At 48.6% G+C, this 18,419-nt stretch overlaps 1 protein-coding gene across 2 annotated transcripts; it reads left to right on the top strand.

Annotated features, from left to right (window-relative positions):
* Nucleotides 1-106: 106 nt before the first annotated feature.
* Nucleotides 107-17,342, top strand: LOC111928591 (ras-related protein Rab-6A). 2 transcript variants are annotated; one of them, XM_086850434.1, is made up of 9 exons: nt 107-540; nt 1,973-2,031; nt 3,676-3,729; nt 5,838-5,937; nt 8,741-8,846; nt 9,122-9,233; nt 12,004-12,097; nt 14,449-14,515; nt 15,318-17,342. In XM_086850434.1, the coding sequence occupies exons 2-9, from the start codon at nt 2,006-2,008 to the stop codon at nt 15,380-15,382; spliced, it is 624 nt and encodes a 207-aa protein (XP_086706560.1). In that variant the 5' UTR covers nt 107-540; nt 1,973-2,005; the 3' UTR covers nt 15,383-17,342. The 2 variants fall into 2 exon arrangements, with proteins under 2 accessions (XP_086706560.1, XP_086706559.1); XM_086850433.1 differs by lacking the exon at nt 5,838-5,937 and having other exon boundaries at nt 254-540.
* Nucleotides 17,343-18,419: the final 1,077 nt, after the last annotated feature.

Here is an 18,419-nt window from a genome sequence, read left to right on the forward strand (position 1 = left end):
GCCCAGCCAAGATACGGCTGGATGCATCCTGCTACAGCTGGGTCCAATCCCAGTACACCCACCCCTGGTACAGCCAGACCCATTCTGCTGCAACCACCCCCGCTCCAGAGGGCTCCAGCCAAGCTACAGCCGGGTGCGTCCCGCTACAGCCCGGGCACACCCCGCTACAAGCCGCAGCATCCTCGCCCCGGAGGCCGCCCTGTCGCCACGGCAACCGCCCTCCCCATCACCGTGGCAACCCTCTCCCGTCGCCATAGCAACCGCCCTCCCCGGCAGCACGGCCCCCGCCCTCGCCGTTGCCATGGTGGCGTCCCCTCCTCCCGTGGCCGTGGCAACGCGCCTCCCCGCGGGGCGGGCCGGCCGTGACGCGGCGGAGGTGACGCGCGGGGCGGTGGTACCGGGGCGCTCGGCGCTGTCTCCTTGTCCCCATCACGGCTCCCGCTCGGCCCCCCCGCGCCGCCATGTCCGCGCCCGGCAGCGGCGGCGACTTCGGGAACCCGCTCAGGAAGTTCAAGCTCGTCTTCCTGGGCGAGCAGAGCGGTGAGCGCCGGGCCGGGCCCGGGCGGAACCGGGAGGGGCCGGCGGGGCGGGGGCAGCGCCCGGGGCCGTGCGGGGCCGAGGCCGCGCTGTGCCCGGGGTGGGGACGCGGTTCGGGCCTGGCGGGGCCCGCCGGGCCCGGGGTGGGGCGGCCCGGCCTGAGGCCTCCGCGGGCGGGGCCCGGGGCTCCGTTCCCAGCCCTTCCCTTCGGCCGGGGCTCCGTTCCCAGCCCTTCCCTTCGGCCGGGGCTCCGTTCCCAGCCCTCCCCTTCGGCCGGGGCTCCGTTGCCAGCCCTTCCCCTCGGCCTGGGCTCCGTTCCGCCCTCCCGGGCCCGCAGTGCGCCCGGTGCGGGGAGGCGGCCCCAGAGCTGCGGGGGCTCCCGGCGGCTGCGCTGCCCCCCAGGCCGCGGCCTCCCTCCCTCACAGCCGCGGGGGTTTTGTTTTGCCTCAAAGGGCTTCCCTTTTGTGCTCCTTCCCTGGGAATAGACGGATGAGTTGTGTGTTTTCCTTGGAATCGTGGTGTGGTCTCGCTGGGAGTGCCCAGGGCCCGGTGGATGGGGCTTGGAGCCACCTGGGCTGTGGAAGGTGTCCCTGCCCACGACAGGGGTGGAACTGGATGTGCTTTAAGGTCCCTTCCCACCCAAACAATCGCGGGGTTGTCGCTCCTCGCCTTCTCCTCGAGCCCGGAACTGGAGGTCTTGGAGGGATTTCCAGAAGTTTTCTAATTTCCCAGCCTTTCCAATGCAGGATTGACATAGCTGCTGATAGACATTTTTCCAATCTGTTTTTAACCCTCTCCAATGTTCATAATTTTGCAACTTTTTTAGGCAATTTATTAATCTTTCCTCTTCTATCTGTGTCCCTTAAATTTTTCTCAGCTTTCTGATCAAGAATTAGAGCTTTATCTTTGTTTTTCACTTCTTGTCAGTTCTGCACTTTCTCTTGATGATATTTGGAGATGTAAATTTAAAGTTTTGAAACAAACCACCAGAGTTTGCTCTGTATCTAGAATCTTGTTAGGGAGGAAGGATGGGAGTGTGGAATGTTGCTTTTCCACGCAGCCAGCGGCAGCAGAACAGCATCTGGGATATCAACTGCTTTGTTTTGATGTTTATGTCCCAGACTTGGGGATTACATAAGGAGCAGAACAGGGTAACAAAGCAGATTTATTGCTTGCCCAAAGCAAACAACCAGGTCTTTGTTATCAACACACCTGATTTGAGAGCCAGGTTATCACCATGATTCATTTTGGACCTGCAGAGATTGATCTGCCTCTGTCATTTTGGGACTGAAATTTCCAGCTGGCTGTTTCCCAGGAAGGTGTAGCTGGAATGGCCTGAGATTGGCAGCTGCTGTCAGATCAGTGCCACTCCCAAAGCAGTGCTAATTTTTTTTTCCCACTGCTGCTTGAAAGTAATTTTTCTCTTCTCTTGTAGTTGGGAAGACCTCCCTGATCACCAGGTTTATGTATGACAGTTTTGACAATACTTACCAGGTATGTGATACTATTTATTTGCTTTTTAAATATGTATTTTTGGATAAATGTATGCTCTGCTGTTCAGATAGATTGCTGTGAGTCCGTATCTCCATGAGATGCCACTTCAAGATCTGATAAGAGGTTAAAATGTGCTGTGAGATGAAGCTTCATGATTAAATCAAAGCATCCAGTGTGATGTCAGGAAGTGCAGTGTCCAGAAAGGCAGCAAGGCTTAGATCCCCTTTGGATGTGGGATAGAGCCTGTGAAAAGCCTTGAGGAAAATGGGGAGAGCATTGTTTTATGATGGGAAGATGATGGTCAGGATTTCTGGTGATGAATATGGGAGCCTCAGGAAATGGAGAAATGAATAAAAACCCAACATCTTCTGACATTCTTAGTCTCTGTTATCTTTAGAGCTTCCATTTCAGTTGGAATAGTTGAGTCTGGAGTGTGTAGATGGATCTGCCAGAAGTCAGCTTGGTATATTTTGTCTCTCAATTTTTTTATTACTATTTTTTGACTAAAGGACTAAAGATAGGAAAAGCCAAGGAAGTCTTGGCAGGCAAAGAGGGGGGTGGGGATGAAGAGGCTGCAGATGAAAAGCAGAAGATGTGTAAGAGGCCTGAAGGTTTGGGGAAGAATTAATTGCATCAAAGGCACTCAGAGGTATTTCATGGGAATATCAAATATCTGTAAAGCAGATGAGATTAGGGCTTTATCTTTTAATTCAGCCTGGAAGAGTTACTGGTTTAGATTGGGGTGATTTGAAGTCGAGGACAAGTCACTCACTGGAATGGGATCCTCTTGTGCTTCCTGTGGTTTTTCTTCTCCTGTGCTTCCTTTCTTTTCTTGACTCTTGTAAGATGCTCTCATGGATTTATTTATTTCTTTTTGTAGTTGTTAGAAATCATGACCTGGTTGGAGAATAGACCTCCCAGAAATAAATTCTCCCTCCCAAAACTGACTGTGTTGCACTTTGCCACTTAGCCAGTGGTACACATTCAGCTGTTTGTGTTAAGAGTGGGGATAATTTGCCTAAAACACTCAAATCTCTTGCATCAGGAGCTCTCTCCTCTTTCCTGGGATTCTGATGGGCTGGGACAGCTCCTTGATTGAAGTGCCTGGGAGTGTACCTGACTTAGTGCATTATTTTAAATGCCTTTGTGCTGGAATTGCTGTAGGAATGGGAATGGGAGTGGATGCAGACCTGCCTGGGAAATGAAGCTGCTGAATGTCACTGCAAGGGAAGCACATTCTGAAGTGGAAAGGCCTGGATAAACACAGCTTTTTAGCTTTCATTTGCCCATATTTTATAGGTCTCATGTGTTCTACCTTTGGGGTATTTCTAACAAATTAATTCTTACCAGACTGAATTGCAGCTGGCCAGAAGGAGCTGCCAGCTCAGATAGAATCTGTGGAGATGGAGGAATATCTGAGGTTAAAATCTAGACTCAGAGGTTCTTGTGGAGCTGAGAGGTGTTGAAGAATGCTGTGAAATGGAGCTGGTGCAGATCCACAGATTGCTTTGTTTTTATCACCTCAGTTGAAGGCAAATCACTTCACCAGCTTCATAACAAGTTTGTGAACATTTCTGAGAGTTTGTGCAGAAGGGGGATGCTGGAAGGCGACTCACAGCTCCTTAATGCTTCTCCTCTTTCCAGGCAACCATTGGAATTGATTTCCTGTCCAAAACAATGTACCTGGAGGACCGCACGGTGAGTGGGGCAGGGGTGGGGTGGCTGGGAGGGCTCTTCCCCCTGGCCCTTCCTCCAGCAGCTGCTGGAATCCCCCAGCAGCCTCCAGAGAGCCATCCTTGGTTGAATCTCATCACTGGTACAAGATCTGATACCTCTCTCAGGAAGTCAAAGTCTTCCATGGAAAATTGGGGCTGGATAATGGCCACATCCCAGGGAATGTGCTGCGTTGTGTGGAGCTGCTTTAGGTGCAGTTTGCTCCCTGAATTTGCAGCTCTGCCTCTGGGATTGTCAGGATGAAAAGGGCTGAGCAGACCTCAGGTACCACAGAATATTCTGAGCTGGGAAGGACCCACATGGCTCATCCAGTGCAGTTCCTGAAGCCAGTAAAAAGCCAAAGAGGTGATGTTCCAAGTCTTGAAGTCCTCCGTGATTAGACCTCGTTCCTCCTCCTAGGAAGCTCCTGTGGTAATGCAGCTCTAACCTACTGCAATAAAGCAATTTGGGATTTAGCCTGCATGAGATTCCTGTTTGCACAGAGACCTCTCACTCCCTTCTCCTGGATTTCCTCTCAGTATTTATGGATTTACTCATGTTTTGCCATTATTTGCCTTTTTCCCATTTTGCTGCTATGTGAGGAGTGTGATAGAGCTGTGGGGAGCCGGGAGCTCCCTGTGTGGAGCTTTGGGCCTGCTGCTTCCAAAGAATTCTCTTCCCAGTGTGTGTGCTGAGTTTCCTGAGAGTTTCTCTGCCATTTTACCAGTGGCCCAAATTTTACCAATGATTCCCTCTTAGAAAAGCCCTTCCTTAACCTTTATTTAAGGCAAAGATCCTGGGAATGCTGCTTGACACCTGTGGATGCCTGTGTGCTGTTAGAGTGATGTGGGTTTCTCATGGTTGTGTAAGTCAGGATGTCATTCACCTGCTGCCCTGCTATCCAGAAAACCCCATTTTCCTCCCAATGTTGGAATGCTGGGAGTTTTCCTGATTATGTAAGTGGTCCACAGAGCTCATAAAGCCTGTTCAAATAAAGACCGTTCCACAAAGAGGTGTGGAGTGTAGATAAGAGGAAGGACAAATACAAGCAAACAAGCTGGGAAAATTCAGACACTGCAATAGTTTCTTAGATGTGGTTAATGCTGGATTTTGCAATAGGCTTTGATTTCTGGTCTGGAAATGAGGAATGCTGAGCCTCCAGCTGGGATGTGTGCTTTGGTGGATTTGATACAGCAAAAAATGTATCCTGAAATTGTATTGTGCTCCATTACTCAGCTCATGGCCTGGACAAGCCAGCAGAAGGGATCCTCATCCCTGGAAGTGTCCAAGGCCAGGCTGGACAGGGATTGGAGCATCCTGGTCCAGTGGAAGATGTCCTTACCCATGGTGGGGATGAAATGAGTGTTAAGATCCCATCCAACCCAAACCATTCTGGAATTCCATGAAATACATGTGGAATTTGGTTCTTTAAAACCATCTCCCAGGAAGGGCAGCTGTGTGACATTCCCACCACTGGGATGTGTGGCATTAGGTGAGCTGGAGCCACCAGAAGCCTCATCCTCAGTCCTGGCTGTCAGGAGCCACATCCATGTGCCAGTTGCCCTCGTTCCTGACTGACTGAGCAGTTCTTCCTTCTCTGTGTGTCCATACCTTCCAGCCTTGTTGGATTGCAGTGCAGGAGAAGCCAGCCTGGAGGGTGGCTGCTGTTGGGGGTTCCACACCTCTGGTTTTCCAGTGGGATCATCCAGGCCAGGCTGAGGTGCTTCTTACGGTCAGGAGTCCCACATCTGGCCAGCTGCTTGTGTGGCTGTTCTGGCAGGATCCCTGAGGCCTGGCTGTGCATTTCCCTTGTTAGCTGGTGCCATGAGGAGGGATTTAGGGCTCTCCTGGTTTCTGGTGTTGGCATGTGTGAGATATTCCCGGGTGTGTGGAGGGAGGGATGTTCCCAAACCTCGGGAAGTGTCGCTGCCTCTTTTCATGTTTCTGTTCCATTTGAACTTTCCTTTTGTTGCCTTAGTTTTGCTTTGCAACTTATTTTTATTTATTTATTTTGATTTCACTTGAGTTTTGGTTTTGTTCTCCATTTTCCTGCTGTTCCCCTTCCCCTTCCCCTACACTTTTCCATTTCCCAGATTAGGCTGCAGCTGTGGGACACAGCCGGCCAGGAGAGATTCCTCATTCCCAGCTCCATCCGTGACTCTGCTGTGGCTCTCATTGTCTTTGACATCACAAGTAGGTATCGAGCCCAGGGTCTGCAGGGACCTTGCCTTTAATAAATATCTGTACTCTGCAAGTGGTGGTGGTACCAAAAAGAGCTAAAATAGCCCATCAGCCACCTGTGGGTGTTGGCAGGGATTGGGAATTCCTGTGTCTGTGCTGGTTGTTGGTAGCCTTTGGAAAGCTTTACTGTTTTTCTGTTTTGTTTTTTTGTTTTTCTAACTTCAAAATGATTTTTTCTTTTTAATTTCTGGGTAAAGAGAGAGGTTATACAAGTAACAGCTTCAGGTGCCAAAGCAAGGGAGGGTTGTCAGAGTAGGTAAAACAAGACAAGACCCTTTAAAACAGAAGCTGTGGAGTGACTTAGGAGGAATCAAGATTCCCATTTTGTTGGAAAAGAGACCTGAAGACTCACGAGAGAGCTTTTGAAAGAGGAGACATGCAACAACCACAATTTCTAAAGAGCAAACAAGCTTAGAGGGAAATTCTCTGTAATTCTTGACATGAATGTTTTAATACAAGATAGGAAGTTGTGAAGAGAATTATTTCATTTTAACTCGTTATTGATTCCGCTTGATCTGGTGGGGGTTTTGTTAATCTACAGTATGAGGATTTATATAATTTTCACTAAAGAAAACAGCACAGGTGGAAAAGCTCTGGCCCAGCTTTATTCTGTTACAAACAAGTTTAGAGTGAGGACCAGGCGTTTGTTTTACTCTGCTAGGCTGAAGTGCTTAACAAATAATAGGTTATGATTTATCCTCACTATTCAGGGCAAATAATTTCCTGGTATTTCTCCTAGTCCTGGAGAGAATGCTGGGGGAAATCCTGGTTTGGTGCAAATGATGTCAAACTGGCCTGTCTGGGGAGCACAGAGATGTGCAGGTGTGCCTGTGCTGGGGATTCTCCTGGCTGAGGCAGCGGGGCAGGATGCACAGCTTGACATCATTTTTCCCACTGTACAGGACAGAATGCTGTTTATCCAGGCAGCTGGAAACATTTTGCTAGTCCAGGCTGTTCTTAACAGCTCCCAGCCATGTCAGAAGAAATTAAGTGACAGCTGATCTCATCATTCTTCAGCAACGGGCTGATGTTTGCAGATAATTTCATTTTTTCGCTGTTCTTGGTGACTGAGAGGTTTAAAGTTCTCTTGTGTTGTAGGGACATGCTCAGGTACTTCTGGGGACACAATGAAATTGTTCAGTTATTGTTGATACGCTGGACATCCCAAAATGCAGGTGGAGAGATCCATAAAGGATCCCTTCCCCTCCTGAAGGTTGTTCCTAGGGGAAGCTGGGCTCATTCCTGGTGTCCCACAGTGGTTATTTGCATTTTCCCTTCTAAAATGGGTGCACACAAACCTGGACTTGCAGAAACACAGTAGACCTGGGTCACTTCACAGGTGTTCAGTGTGGTACCTGTTCTATTTGTAAAAGTACTGGAGACCTTTACAAATTAATTATTTCATTATTAATCACAAATTAAACAAATTTAATAAATTAAACAAATTGGCTAGGCCAGCTCTGTGGTGCTTCCTCCAGTTGCCTTTTGCCTGTGAGTCTGAAGGTTTGGGGTGGTTCAGTCACCACCTGGGTGAACGTTCATGGTGAATATTCCAGTGTAACAGCACTGTCCAGGGAAGGTGTGGAAGCTTGGGGAGTCCAGGAGCTGTTCTCTACTGTGACACTGCCCAGGTGCTCCCAGTTTGTCACCTTGAGTTTCCTGGGATAGAGAAGAGCCCTGACTTCTGCTCCTGTAATCAAGTCTGCCTTCAAAATGAAGCAAGAGCTAATTGCTTTAACTATAAACCCTAATCTTCCTTAAGCCCCAGGGCATCAGCTCGACATTCCCTGATGTAGATAAGATGTTGTTTTGAATCTGACTGCAGCCCTGTGCTTTATCAGCTTCTCTTCCTCTTCTAAACAAGCAATGATTGGTCCTGAGGAAGCTGCTTTTTTCTTGATGAGCTTCCTCATTAACCAGTGCTCTGCCTCCCTGCGGGGGATTATTTGTGGCTCTAAACTGGGAACCACTCCATAAAACTGTTGGGAATGGGGAGCAATCCTGTTTTCAGGCACTGTGGGACAAAGGAAAAGGAGGCACTCCCAGGGTTGGAAGCTTTTTGTTTGGGGAATTTTTTGAGCAGTGCTGGTTCAGCCAGGCAGGTCCCAGACCTTGGAGCTGTCAAGTATAATAATATACAATATATAATAATATACAATATATAATAATAACAGTTTGTGTTTGGGGTGAAACTCTGGACCAGCATTTTTGTGATTCCTGTTCTGCTCTGGAAGGGAGAACCCAATGTCCTGTGCACCACCTGAACCCTGCAGTGTGTAACATTTGCTTTCATTTCTGCTGGAATTTAAGGAGTCATTGCTTCAGTATCACATGGAAATCCCCACTGCCATCACATGGATGCTCCATGCTGGAGGTTGGATTCTGTTTTCCTGCCTGGTGTCTTTCCTGTGGGAATTGCCCCAAAAGCTTTGATCAGAGATGCTCCAGGCTATGAGTCCTGTGGAGATCCCATCCATAATCCTGGGAGATCAGTGCTGCACTGTTGGCTACCCCCAGTAATGAGGTGGGAGCCAAATCCTAGAGATGTTTGGGAATAGCAGGATCTCTGGGTGAGCGAAGGCGGGAATTAAATCACTTTACAAACAGATCCAGGAAGCAGCTTTGCTGTGGTTGGATTTGGGGCCAGATGACGAGGTCACCTCAGCTGCTGCAGTTTGGTGTGGAAGTGGCCTTTTCCCTAAAGGGTTTTCCTGCTCTCTCTCCTCTCCCTGGTGGGCCGGGCTGGCCCCAGCAGGTCCGGCTGCAGCTCTGGGACACGGCGGGGCAGGAGCGGTTCCGCAGCCTCATCCCCAGCTACATCCGCGACTCCACCATCGCCGTCGTGGTCTATGACATCACAAGTGAGTGGGGGCTGCTGACAGCACAGGGGACTGGTGCTCTGCTGTGTCCTGTGAAACACCCCACACCAGCAGAACTGAGAAGTTACAACCACAAGTTCTGCAGAAACATCATTAAAATCAGAAATGTTTCCCCCCCTTCCTTGTTTTTCTGTCTGGGCAGGAAATAATTAATGTGGGGTGGGGAGGTTTGGAGAAGCACCTAAGTACGAGTGAAGCATTTTCCCTGTCATAAAGGAGTTTTATCCTCAGCATTGCTATTTCATTCTTCCCTGCAGACTTGAATTCTTTCCAGCAAACCTCCAAGTGGATCGATGATGTCAGGACAGAGCGAGGCAGCGATGTCATCATCATGTTGGTGGGGAACAAAACCGACCTGGCAGACAAGAGGTAACGGGGGAAACTGGGCCCTGCTGCCCTGCTTGGAGCCACCAAGGACTGAGGCCAGGCTGGGCTTAAAACAAGGCTTGGTTTTAAACACTGCATCGTTTGCTTGTCGGGAAATCTCATTTCTGGTTTCAACAAAAGTTATTCCCTTTGCTAGCCAACAAATAGTTTAAAAAAATTGCTTAAGTGGCTCTACCCCATTTTCACAGTGGGGTATTTTGCCTTATTTTCCTTTTCACACTGAGGTAAAGGCTGAAAGCTGCGTGTAAAAGCAAGGAAATCAGCTGATTTTCATTATTTTCCACCAATTTCCCTCACTCTCTCTGCACATGCAGCTGGAATTTCATGGCACAGTTTCTCCTTGTTAAGATGCAGCATGAACTTTTGTAGGATTGATCTAAAAGTTTGAATTTCTCTGAGTGTAAATTTCATGTCATACATAACACACTCTGAGTTTGTGGATGTTTGAAAGGAAACCAGATCAGCAAAACCCAAACTTCCCCCAAAGAGAGACCCAAAAATTTAATTAGACTCCTAAAATGACACAGACTTTATGTTTTGGGAGGTGCCATAAAACATTTCACTTTAAAACTTTCAATTCTACAGCACATCAACCAAAATAACCGATGGAATGGGTTCTTAGAAGAGCACAGGCTTTACTTTGCATTCCTATTTCAGATCCTTCTCTGGATTGTTGATTTAACAATAATTTTGTTGGATATTTTCAGAGATTTTTGTTCCTTAGGAAGGTATCAGCAGCAGTGTAGATAAGGGAAGGTTTTTATTTTAATGGGTGGTGCCAGGAGCAGTTGGCAAAGGGAGGATGGAGTGAACCAGGCAGTTCCAGCCCCTCCAACTGAACCATCCTCACACACACACCAGAAATGTGGGCTTTGGGTGTCAGGGCATGTGTGAGGGGTTGAAAACGTGGGGGATTTTGATGTGATGCAAAAAAAAGTCATCTCAGGAAGGTAACACCTGGATCTCACAGCAAAATAAAGCCTATAAACATCAAATCCTTGTCCTTTGGCTGTTAACAAGATATTCCTGATCGAAGGAGAACAATTTATCGATGAAATTACAGTTTCCTCAGCAAAATCTTGGCTTTTATTTGAATACCATTGTTCACTCTGTTTCTTGGGATGATGGGCACAGTGATCTGAGTGTTCCATTGTGGGGCATTCCCACATTTTAAGTTCTTACCCCTGCTTTACTCATTCCTTCAGTTGAGCATTCCTTCAGGATGTGTTGTGATGTGGATTTTCTCCTGTGATTCTGGTGGTTTTGTGTCCCAACATCCCTGGCTGTTTTCCCTGGCTGCAGGTTTTTAGTTTTTATGCCCAGCAGGAATAATTCTACTTGGCTTTTCCCACTTCACTGAGAAGCATTTTGAGGTGTCCTGTGCCTTGCTCTTTAGAAATATTCCTAAAACTTGGTGCTCAGAGCTGCAGGAACACAGTAGAAATATGTACAGTTCATTTTGCTTAAAAATTCCATGTGTGATGAACTCACAGTCTGTCCCTGAAATTGTTCACAAAAGAAAAATCCAAGATGTCCCTGAGCCAGGTCTGGATTTTGGCCACTGAGCCTCTCCTGGGAGCTGGGAATAACTGCAGTTCCCTGATTCAATAACCTGGCATTTCTAATTCCTCTCAAAATCCAGTTTCATGTGAAACTAGAAAGCCCTGTTGGATCATTTCAGCCTTGGAGTATTTCCTGATGGTGCACAACAGCTGGCCCAGCACTGCTGGAAGAATTAAAAACACCAGAAAATTGTTTGAAGCAGCTACAGCTGAAGTTCATGCAGCACTGGAAATTCTTATTTTGGGAGCTGAATGTGACAGTAGTCCTGGTGGGGGCTGGAATTTGGAATGATGGGAAAGGCAATATCCAGGTGTCAGTAACAGGAGCTGCCTTGCCTTTCTTTTCAAAGGAAGCTGGATTTGTCTGAGGTTGAAATTCTGGGCCTGTAGGGTTGGACAAAGCCACCTCTGGTGTCACAAAGGTGACATTTTTTGAGGCAGAATACAGGGAAGCCATTCATCCTCTGATAAAAACGAGGGATGAGGCAAGTTGTGAGGGAAAAAAGCAGCACTAAAAATAGCCCTGTTCCTGTTCAGTGCAGCCTGGTAAGTTTTTCATTCCACTCAATGTTGCTTCAGTTGCTGGCTGGTTTTTTTGTTGTGTTTTTTTTTAGTTTTTTTCTCCCTGAAGTTTTCTTTCTCTCATTTTTGGACTCTTGCTTCGGTTTGGTTTTTCTGCTTTGTGATTTGTTCTCATTACTGGAGACAGGTTTCTGTAGAGGAGGGTGAGAGAGAAGCTCAAGAGCTGGATGTGCTGTGTGTTGAAATCAGCGCTAAAGCAGGACTTCATGGGACACAGGGAGGTGCTCAGAGGGGCAATTCCAGGTGCTTGTCCCCAAGCACTGTCCCTGCTGCTGGAGCTTTTCTGGAGTCTCTGTGTCATCTCACATCATGCCCTCTGTTAGATTTGGGAAACTCCCTGTCTGGGTGTGGGGGTTTTTCCTTCCTGGAATGCTGTGGATGAAGCTCAGATGTTCTGCAAAAGCTTCATCCTGTGCTGCTTATCTGCCACAACTCCAGGTGTTCCTTGGGGAGCTCCCCTGAGGTGGTTTCACTCCAAGCTGAAAGACCTGGGGGTGGTGAAACCTCGAGGGTCCTGAGGTGAGCTCAGGAAAGGGAGCAGCAACTCTCTCCCAGCCATCCCTAACTCTTCCTTCTGTTCCTTGTGTTTCTTTTCCACCTTTGTGCAGGCAAATCACCACAGAGGAAGGGGAACAGAGAGCCAAAGAGCTGAATGTGATGTTCATTGAGACCAGTGCAAAGACTGGCTACAATGTGAAACAGGTACATCCAGGTTGTGTTCTCAGCCAGGAATCTGTTCTGGGTCTGCTCCAGGCTGCGTTTATGATCCTGCAGGAATTTCCTCATGTTTAATGCCAGCCCCTGAGATGTTTCTTGGTTTATGTAGTACAAGCTTCTTTCCTGTTGAGTCAATGATTCCCTGTCAAAGCTAAACCTCGAAACAAAGGAGAACTCACTCCAGAATGTGCTGAGGGATGGGAAAGGGAAAAAAAATCATTGTTTTGTGCAGCCAGTCAGCTGGAATTTGGTTTGGTTTGCTTCACAGTCAGTGCACTGTTTGCTGAAATCACTGCTGACATCAGTGGGGAGAATTGTTTCTGCTGATGCACTGGAGTAGAAGCTCCTCTTTCTGTTTGCCAGCCAGAGAATCTTGAAATATTTTAGGGGAATTGAGGTTGGAAGGGATCTCTGGAAGTCAGCCCTTCCAACCCTCCTGCTCAGAGCAGGAGTTTGAAGTATCTCAAAGGATGGGGGCTGTCCAGGTGCCAGTGTTTGCTCAACCAAACAGCAAAATAACCTTTAAATTTTTGTTTTATGCAGAATTTCTCAGATTTCTGCTTGTGCCCTTGGCCTTTTGCTTGTGATTCCCCTTTTCACAGGTTCAGGGATCGTTCTGGATGTGACAGGGCTTGGAATAGGGAGCTGTGAGCTCTGGAGGAAATTGGGAAACATCCTCAGGAGTTTGCTGCACACCAGCAGCTGGGTACAACTTCACAGGGAGATTAGGAAGCTTTGGGCTCGGTTTTTGTGGCAGTTCTGGATTGAACTCACTAATTTAATGTTTGATTTTGACTGGTGTTGCCTTCTTTGCCCAGAGAGCTGGGAAGAGCTGGAATTTGAAGGCTGCAAACTCCAGCACCTCACTGGGACCTTGTTTTCACAAGGAGCACCCTTTGGAGGGGTGGCTGAGGAGCTGCTGGGAGGGAAATGAGCTCTGGTGTTTGATGCAGCAGAGCTGAGCAGCCTGGCAGTGTCTGCACTGTGGGAGGGCAGCAGGGTGAGCTCCAAACACTGACTGAGGAATGATGCAAATCCATTTTCTGGGTTTTCTGGGGATATCAGTGCCCTTCCCAGCTCCATCACATCCTTCCCAGTGTAACTGCAGCTCCCTGGAGCCAGCACTTCTGCTGAGGAATGGCTGTTTGGCAGCAGGACTGACCTGAAGGGCTGTGTAGGAATCCAGAAATGGGGAGACATTTCTCTGTTTGTCCTATTCTCCAAAAAAGTATTAATCCTATTTGTCACTGACAGAAAGGCTTCCAAATATCCCTGGGTAAACCAGGATTTACAAAAAAATAAGTAGAAAGTAGTGGAATGTTTAATATGTCACTGAAGTGAAAAATACAGATTTTAGAGTGTTTAATACATGGAGTAAAAAGATGGAAGTAAAAAAAGTGTTGTTTTTAGCTTTCCTTCTTCCTTCTCCATGATTCTGCAGTTTTTAGGAGCACAAAGAGGAATTGGTTGAAAGTTAATTGCAGTTTTAGTTACATAAGTAGATATAGAAAACTTATTTGTTAATATATAAAAACAATACCCATGTCTATAGTTAATAATATAAAAACAAATATAAAGATGAGACGGTGGCGTGGTTCAAAGCCATTTTGTGCCACCAAAACCCAAAGTGTGCCAAGTTGTAGTAATTTGAACTTGTGCAGGAAAGTCTGAAAAGACCTGCCAAGTTTTGTGATAACATCCTAATAAACACGAGAAACAAAATTCTAACAAACTTTAGAGTTTTCTTCCTGACCCAGAGAACTGAGATAAATGGAACTCCCCATGAAGGAGTATTCTGAAAGAGCTCAGCTCAGAGAAGCTGAGAAATCCAGGAGTGAAAAGAAGTGCAGAAGAAATGCAGCAGAATCAAAAAAACAGGAAAAGTTTCAGGCTGGGCTCTGAAAGCTCATTTATTCCACAGAGGAGTATTCAGTGCCAGCTGAGTGATCAGAAATCCCCAGATGTGCACCCTGTGTGCACAAGCAGAGGCTGGATGTAGTAAATGTTGTTTAGTGAGTGCAGGAGGGAGTTCCATGAATCCCTGGAACAAGTTACTAGTTAATTCCATGTTCTCTTCAAGAAGGAACAGGTAAAATAAAACTGGTATTTTTGTAGGCATAGAGTAAGTTCTTTCATAAAAGTTCTTTAAAACCTGTTAAATTTCTTACATGAAATTCTCATGGCATTTTTGATCATTGCTCTGCCTGCTAAAATACCTGCTAAAATACCACTTAGCTGAGTTTGTACAACTCAGACTCCGAGTCCTGCTGTAAAACAATGTTTTTAACAGGAACTTTTTTCTGAAAGCCTTGAGCTTCTCTCTCGCTGCTTTCCAGCTTTTCCGCCGTGTGGCTGCTGCCTTACCTGGGATGGACAGCACACCAGAGAAGAGCAAAGAAGACAGTATCCTTGTTTTCCCATGGAATTGGGCAATTATCTGGTGTTAAGTTGGGCTTGCTGACTTTCTTCGGCACATTGTGGGGAGGGGCCTTACTGGGCTTTTGCAGGGATGTGGCTGGAACAGGGCAGGGAGGTGTTGGAGTGTGAGCTGGGGGATGGAGCAGCAATGCAATGAGGAAAGGTTGGGAGAATTGGGATTGTTCAAGCTGGAGAAGAGAAGCTTTGGGATAACATAATTTGGGCCTCCAGGACCTGAAGAAGCTTGAAAAAAATGTGAATATTTATAAATTCTTGGAGTGACAAGACAAGGGGGAATGGCTCCCCACTGCCAGAGGGCAGGGTTAGATGGGATGCTGGGAGGGAATCCTTCCCTGTGAGGGTGGGGAGGCCCTGGCACAGGGTGCCCAGAGAAGCTGGGGCTGCCCCTGGATCCCTGGAAGTGCCCAAGGCCGGGTTGTACAGGGCTTGGAGCAACCTGGGATAGTGGAAGGTGTTCCTGCCATGGCAGGGGGTGGTCTTTAAGGTCCCCTCCAACCCAAGCCATGCTGGGATTGTATGACTCTGTTTGTGGGCCAGATATAAATGTACACAACTCATGGCCAGCACAAGTTTTGCTTCTCCACTCAAACTGAGGCCGGAATTTCCACAGCTTTAAAACACCAGCACTTGTTACTTTATTTATCAATCTCTGACAGGTCTCACCATGTCCCTGGCTTTGCAGTTACCCTGTGCAGGCAGGCCACGGAGAGACACCAAACAGCTCTTCCAGCTCCTGTTTTAGGTGATTCCTTGACTGTCCCTGCAGTGATTGACATCAAACTAGAGAAGCCTCCCGAGCAGCCAGTCACGGAGAGCGGGTGCTCCTGCTAACAGCCCCTGCCAGCAGCACCCCCGCCCGGCCGGGCTCCCGGAGAACATCCCGCTCATCACCACCCCTCTGGGGCTGGAAAACCATTCCTAAGCGAGCGAATCCCTGTGTACTGGTGGGGAGCAGCCCCGGCCGCCCCTCTCACTGCATGGTTTGAGCCCTGAGTGCAGAATGAGTGTCCTGTCTTTTGAGTTTATTTTTTTATGTTGTTGCACTTTGGCACCGCGGTGCCCTTCACACTCTCTCCCTCTCTCTTTCTCTCTCTCTTCCTCCCTTTCTCCCCCTGTTCCCACCTCGAGCCTCCCTGCTCAGATGTATCTTGTGAATGCCATGGAAAAGCTGCCGAGTTAGGGAAGACAAAAATGAAGCTTTGGGGGGTGGGTTCTCCACCTTCCCTCCTGCCTTGCATCCTCCCCCTGCCCTCTCCAGTCCTGCATCCCCACTTCCTCTGGTAAAAGGCTGCTCCTTAAACTTAAACCAGTCACTTGGACTTGCCTTTTTGGACTCTGCAGGTTCCCTGTTCCCAGGCTTTGCTTCCCACAGGGCACACACCCCACGAGCTCCCTGGTTTCTCCTTTCTGTGGATGATCCTGGCTAACTCTTGCTCACAACTTCCCAGTTTTGCCCTTTGTGTCGCACAGGGCCCTGGAAAGCCCCAAACTCTGAGAGCTTTGGCCTTGTTGCTCCTGTTTGTGTGGCAGGGACATCCCAGAGCCTGCTCCCCTCAGCTGGAATCTCTTCCCATCCAGAGGATGTTGGTGAGTGTTGGCTGCAGACGTGGGGGAGGAGGAGGGAACAGAGACTTTGCAGCCCAAGGCTGGGTGGGGAGAGATCCTCAGGGATTCTGGAAGGAAACAGTGACCTGGAATCCATCACTGCAGGGACAATACCTGTCCTGGGAGTCATGGATGCTCCTCAGGCTCTTTCCCTGATCTCCATTCTCCTGTTCCTCATCACAGCAGCTGCTTCATGCGGAGTAGGAGAGCCACAGCAGAGGGAAGGGCAACATTCCACTCTCATTCCCAGGTTGCTGCTTGATGGAATCATTCCCATTGCCTCTGCCCTTGGATCAGAGCTCTGGGGTGGGACCAGCAGCAATTTAACTCCTGGGGGAATTTTAACCTTTGCCAAAGCTGAGGGGAGCAGTGGCAGGGAATTCCTGTCCCAGTGGGTGGAGGATTGGAGGATTGAACACTGCTGAAGGGAATTCTGGTGTCACTGGCCAACCTTGGAGGTTGGGAACTGCCTCCTTTCCCCCTGGTTTTGAATTAATTCAGAGCTTTTCAGAGATTTCCTGGGGTTTTGGGTCCAAAAAAGTTGGTCTGTCAGTTGGCAGAGAGGAGAATTCCACTATCCTTTCCCCACCTGGGCCAGTGTGACACGGAGGGTGCTGTGGTAGGACACAGTGTGACCACGGTGGGGGGGTCAGTGACACTCCCTCCCCTCCCCTGGCAGGGTGTCCCTCAGTCCCTGCCACCGTGTGTGCACCTGAGGGCAGGAGGGGACAGCCCTGGCCTGGCAGCAGGTCACCGAGGTCCCCAGAGTCCCTTCCCCTCCAGGCGAGCTGGCTGCAGGAGGAAGCTGGGATGTGACTCCCCACTGCCCGCCCCTCGGGAAGCTGCTCCCATTCCCTGTACATAGCCCTTTGTGGGAATTGCTGGTGTCGGTGTCCGTGTCTGTAGAACAGGTGTTGCTGTCCCTCTTCACAGGCAGCTCTGCTGTCCCTTCGTGTTGTTCGAGTCACGGACCGGGGCGGGAGGGGGGAGACCCCAATTACGGGGCGGGGGGTAATTAGTGGAATCCAATAGTTCCCTTCCCACTGTTTTTCTGGATGTGTTCCTGCCGTGTGTCCGGCCCTGCTGTCTTGTAGCTGTAGCGAGTAAGTGTGACTGTAACTCTGAGTAAGGACTGTGTGACACAGCCACAGTGTATCACTAAATAAATAAAGTTATTTCACCAACACTGCGCTCTCCTGCTGCCACACCGGGCTGGGGGGGTTTGCTCCGAGGCGTGACATTCCTGCCCTGAGTAGGGAGGGAGGAGGAAAGGAGGAACAGAGGAATGATGGAGGAGGAGTATGAGGGACGGAGAAGGAGGAAGGATGAATGAGGAAGGACAGGAGGAAGAGTAGAGGTGGAGGAATAGAGAAGGGAAGGACAGAGGAAGGAGGAAGAATGGAGCAGGAGGGACAGAAGAGAAAGAGGGAGGAGAGGGAAGGACAGAGGAGGAGAAAGGACTTTGCTGACATTGTTGCAATATGTGGACTATGTAACAATTTTCTCAAGAAGTCTTTGATGTTTGATCTTTGTTACTTTCAAGCCTAATCAGCAAAAAAAGAGATTTAATCCAGAAAACTGAGCAGCCAATGAGCTGGAAGTGATGTCCAGGTGATTTGTGGGTGGAATTGCCTCACTGAGGGTTAGAGCTGGACATGCGTCAATGATTTCAGCCCTGGAGGATGTTACCAAACCTTGGGAGGGACAATCCCTATTTTGGGATAACAACAGGACCCTGTGGATCCAATCATGACTCTGAATGGAGCCAGGAGCACACAGCTCCAGGAGCCCTCAGGTGAGCCCTTCCCTGCAACACACCTGGGACTGATCCTGCTGCTCCAGAAGGACCTGCAGGACCTCTGCCAGTGCTGCTTCCCTGCAGCCTGAACCCCTGGCAGTGCTCCCTCCATCCCTGCAAGTGTCCAAGGCCAGCTTGGACAGGGCTTGGAGAAACCTGGGATAGTGAGAGGTGTCCCTGCCCTTGGATGATCCTTAAGGTCCTTCCCACCCAAACCATTCCATGGTTTTATAAATTGGTGCCTTTCAGCTCAGTTTTGTCAGTCACTAAAAAAATCCAGTGTTGCTGGAGCTGTTGTTTTCCCACCAGGAATCAGTAACTGCTCAAGTTCTGGAGATGAAATGGACTCTGGTGGCCTTAATTCTTCGCTAATTAACATACCCAAGACGTGAACGTGCCTTGGGAAAGAATGCACTCTTTCCTGTCAGCCAGGTCAGCAGGAAAACACCTGAGTCATTCCCTGGG

Source organism: Cyanistes caeruleus, chromosome 14 (assembly GCF_971803275.1).
Source record: "Cyanistes caeruleus chromosome 14, bCyaCae1.hap1.1, whole genome shotgun sequence".
Taxonomy (NCBI): Eukaryota; Metazoa; Chordata; class Aves; order Passeriformes; family Paridae; genus Cyanistes; species Cyanistes caeruleus.

What these genes read in the sequence shown, in the direction of transcription:
- LOC111928591 (XM_086850433.1), top strand. Translation starts at nt 462, where the DNA reads ATGTCCGCGCCCGGCAGCGGCGGCGACTTCGGGAACCCGCTCAGGAAG. An exon ending in TGTACCTGGAGGACCGCACG is followed by an intron (nt 3,730 to 8,740) that starts GTGAGTGGGGCA and finishes TGGCCCCAGCAG; the next exon opens with GTCCGGCTGCAGCTCTGGGA. An exon ending in CGTGGTCTATGACATCACAA is followed by an intron (nt 8,847 to 9,121) that starts GTGAGTGGGGGC and finishes TCTTCCCTGCAG; the next exon opens with ACTTGAATTCTTTCCAGCAA.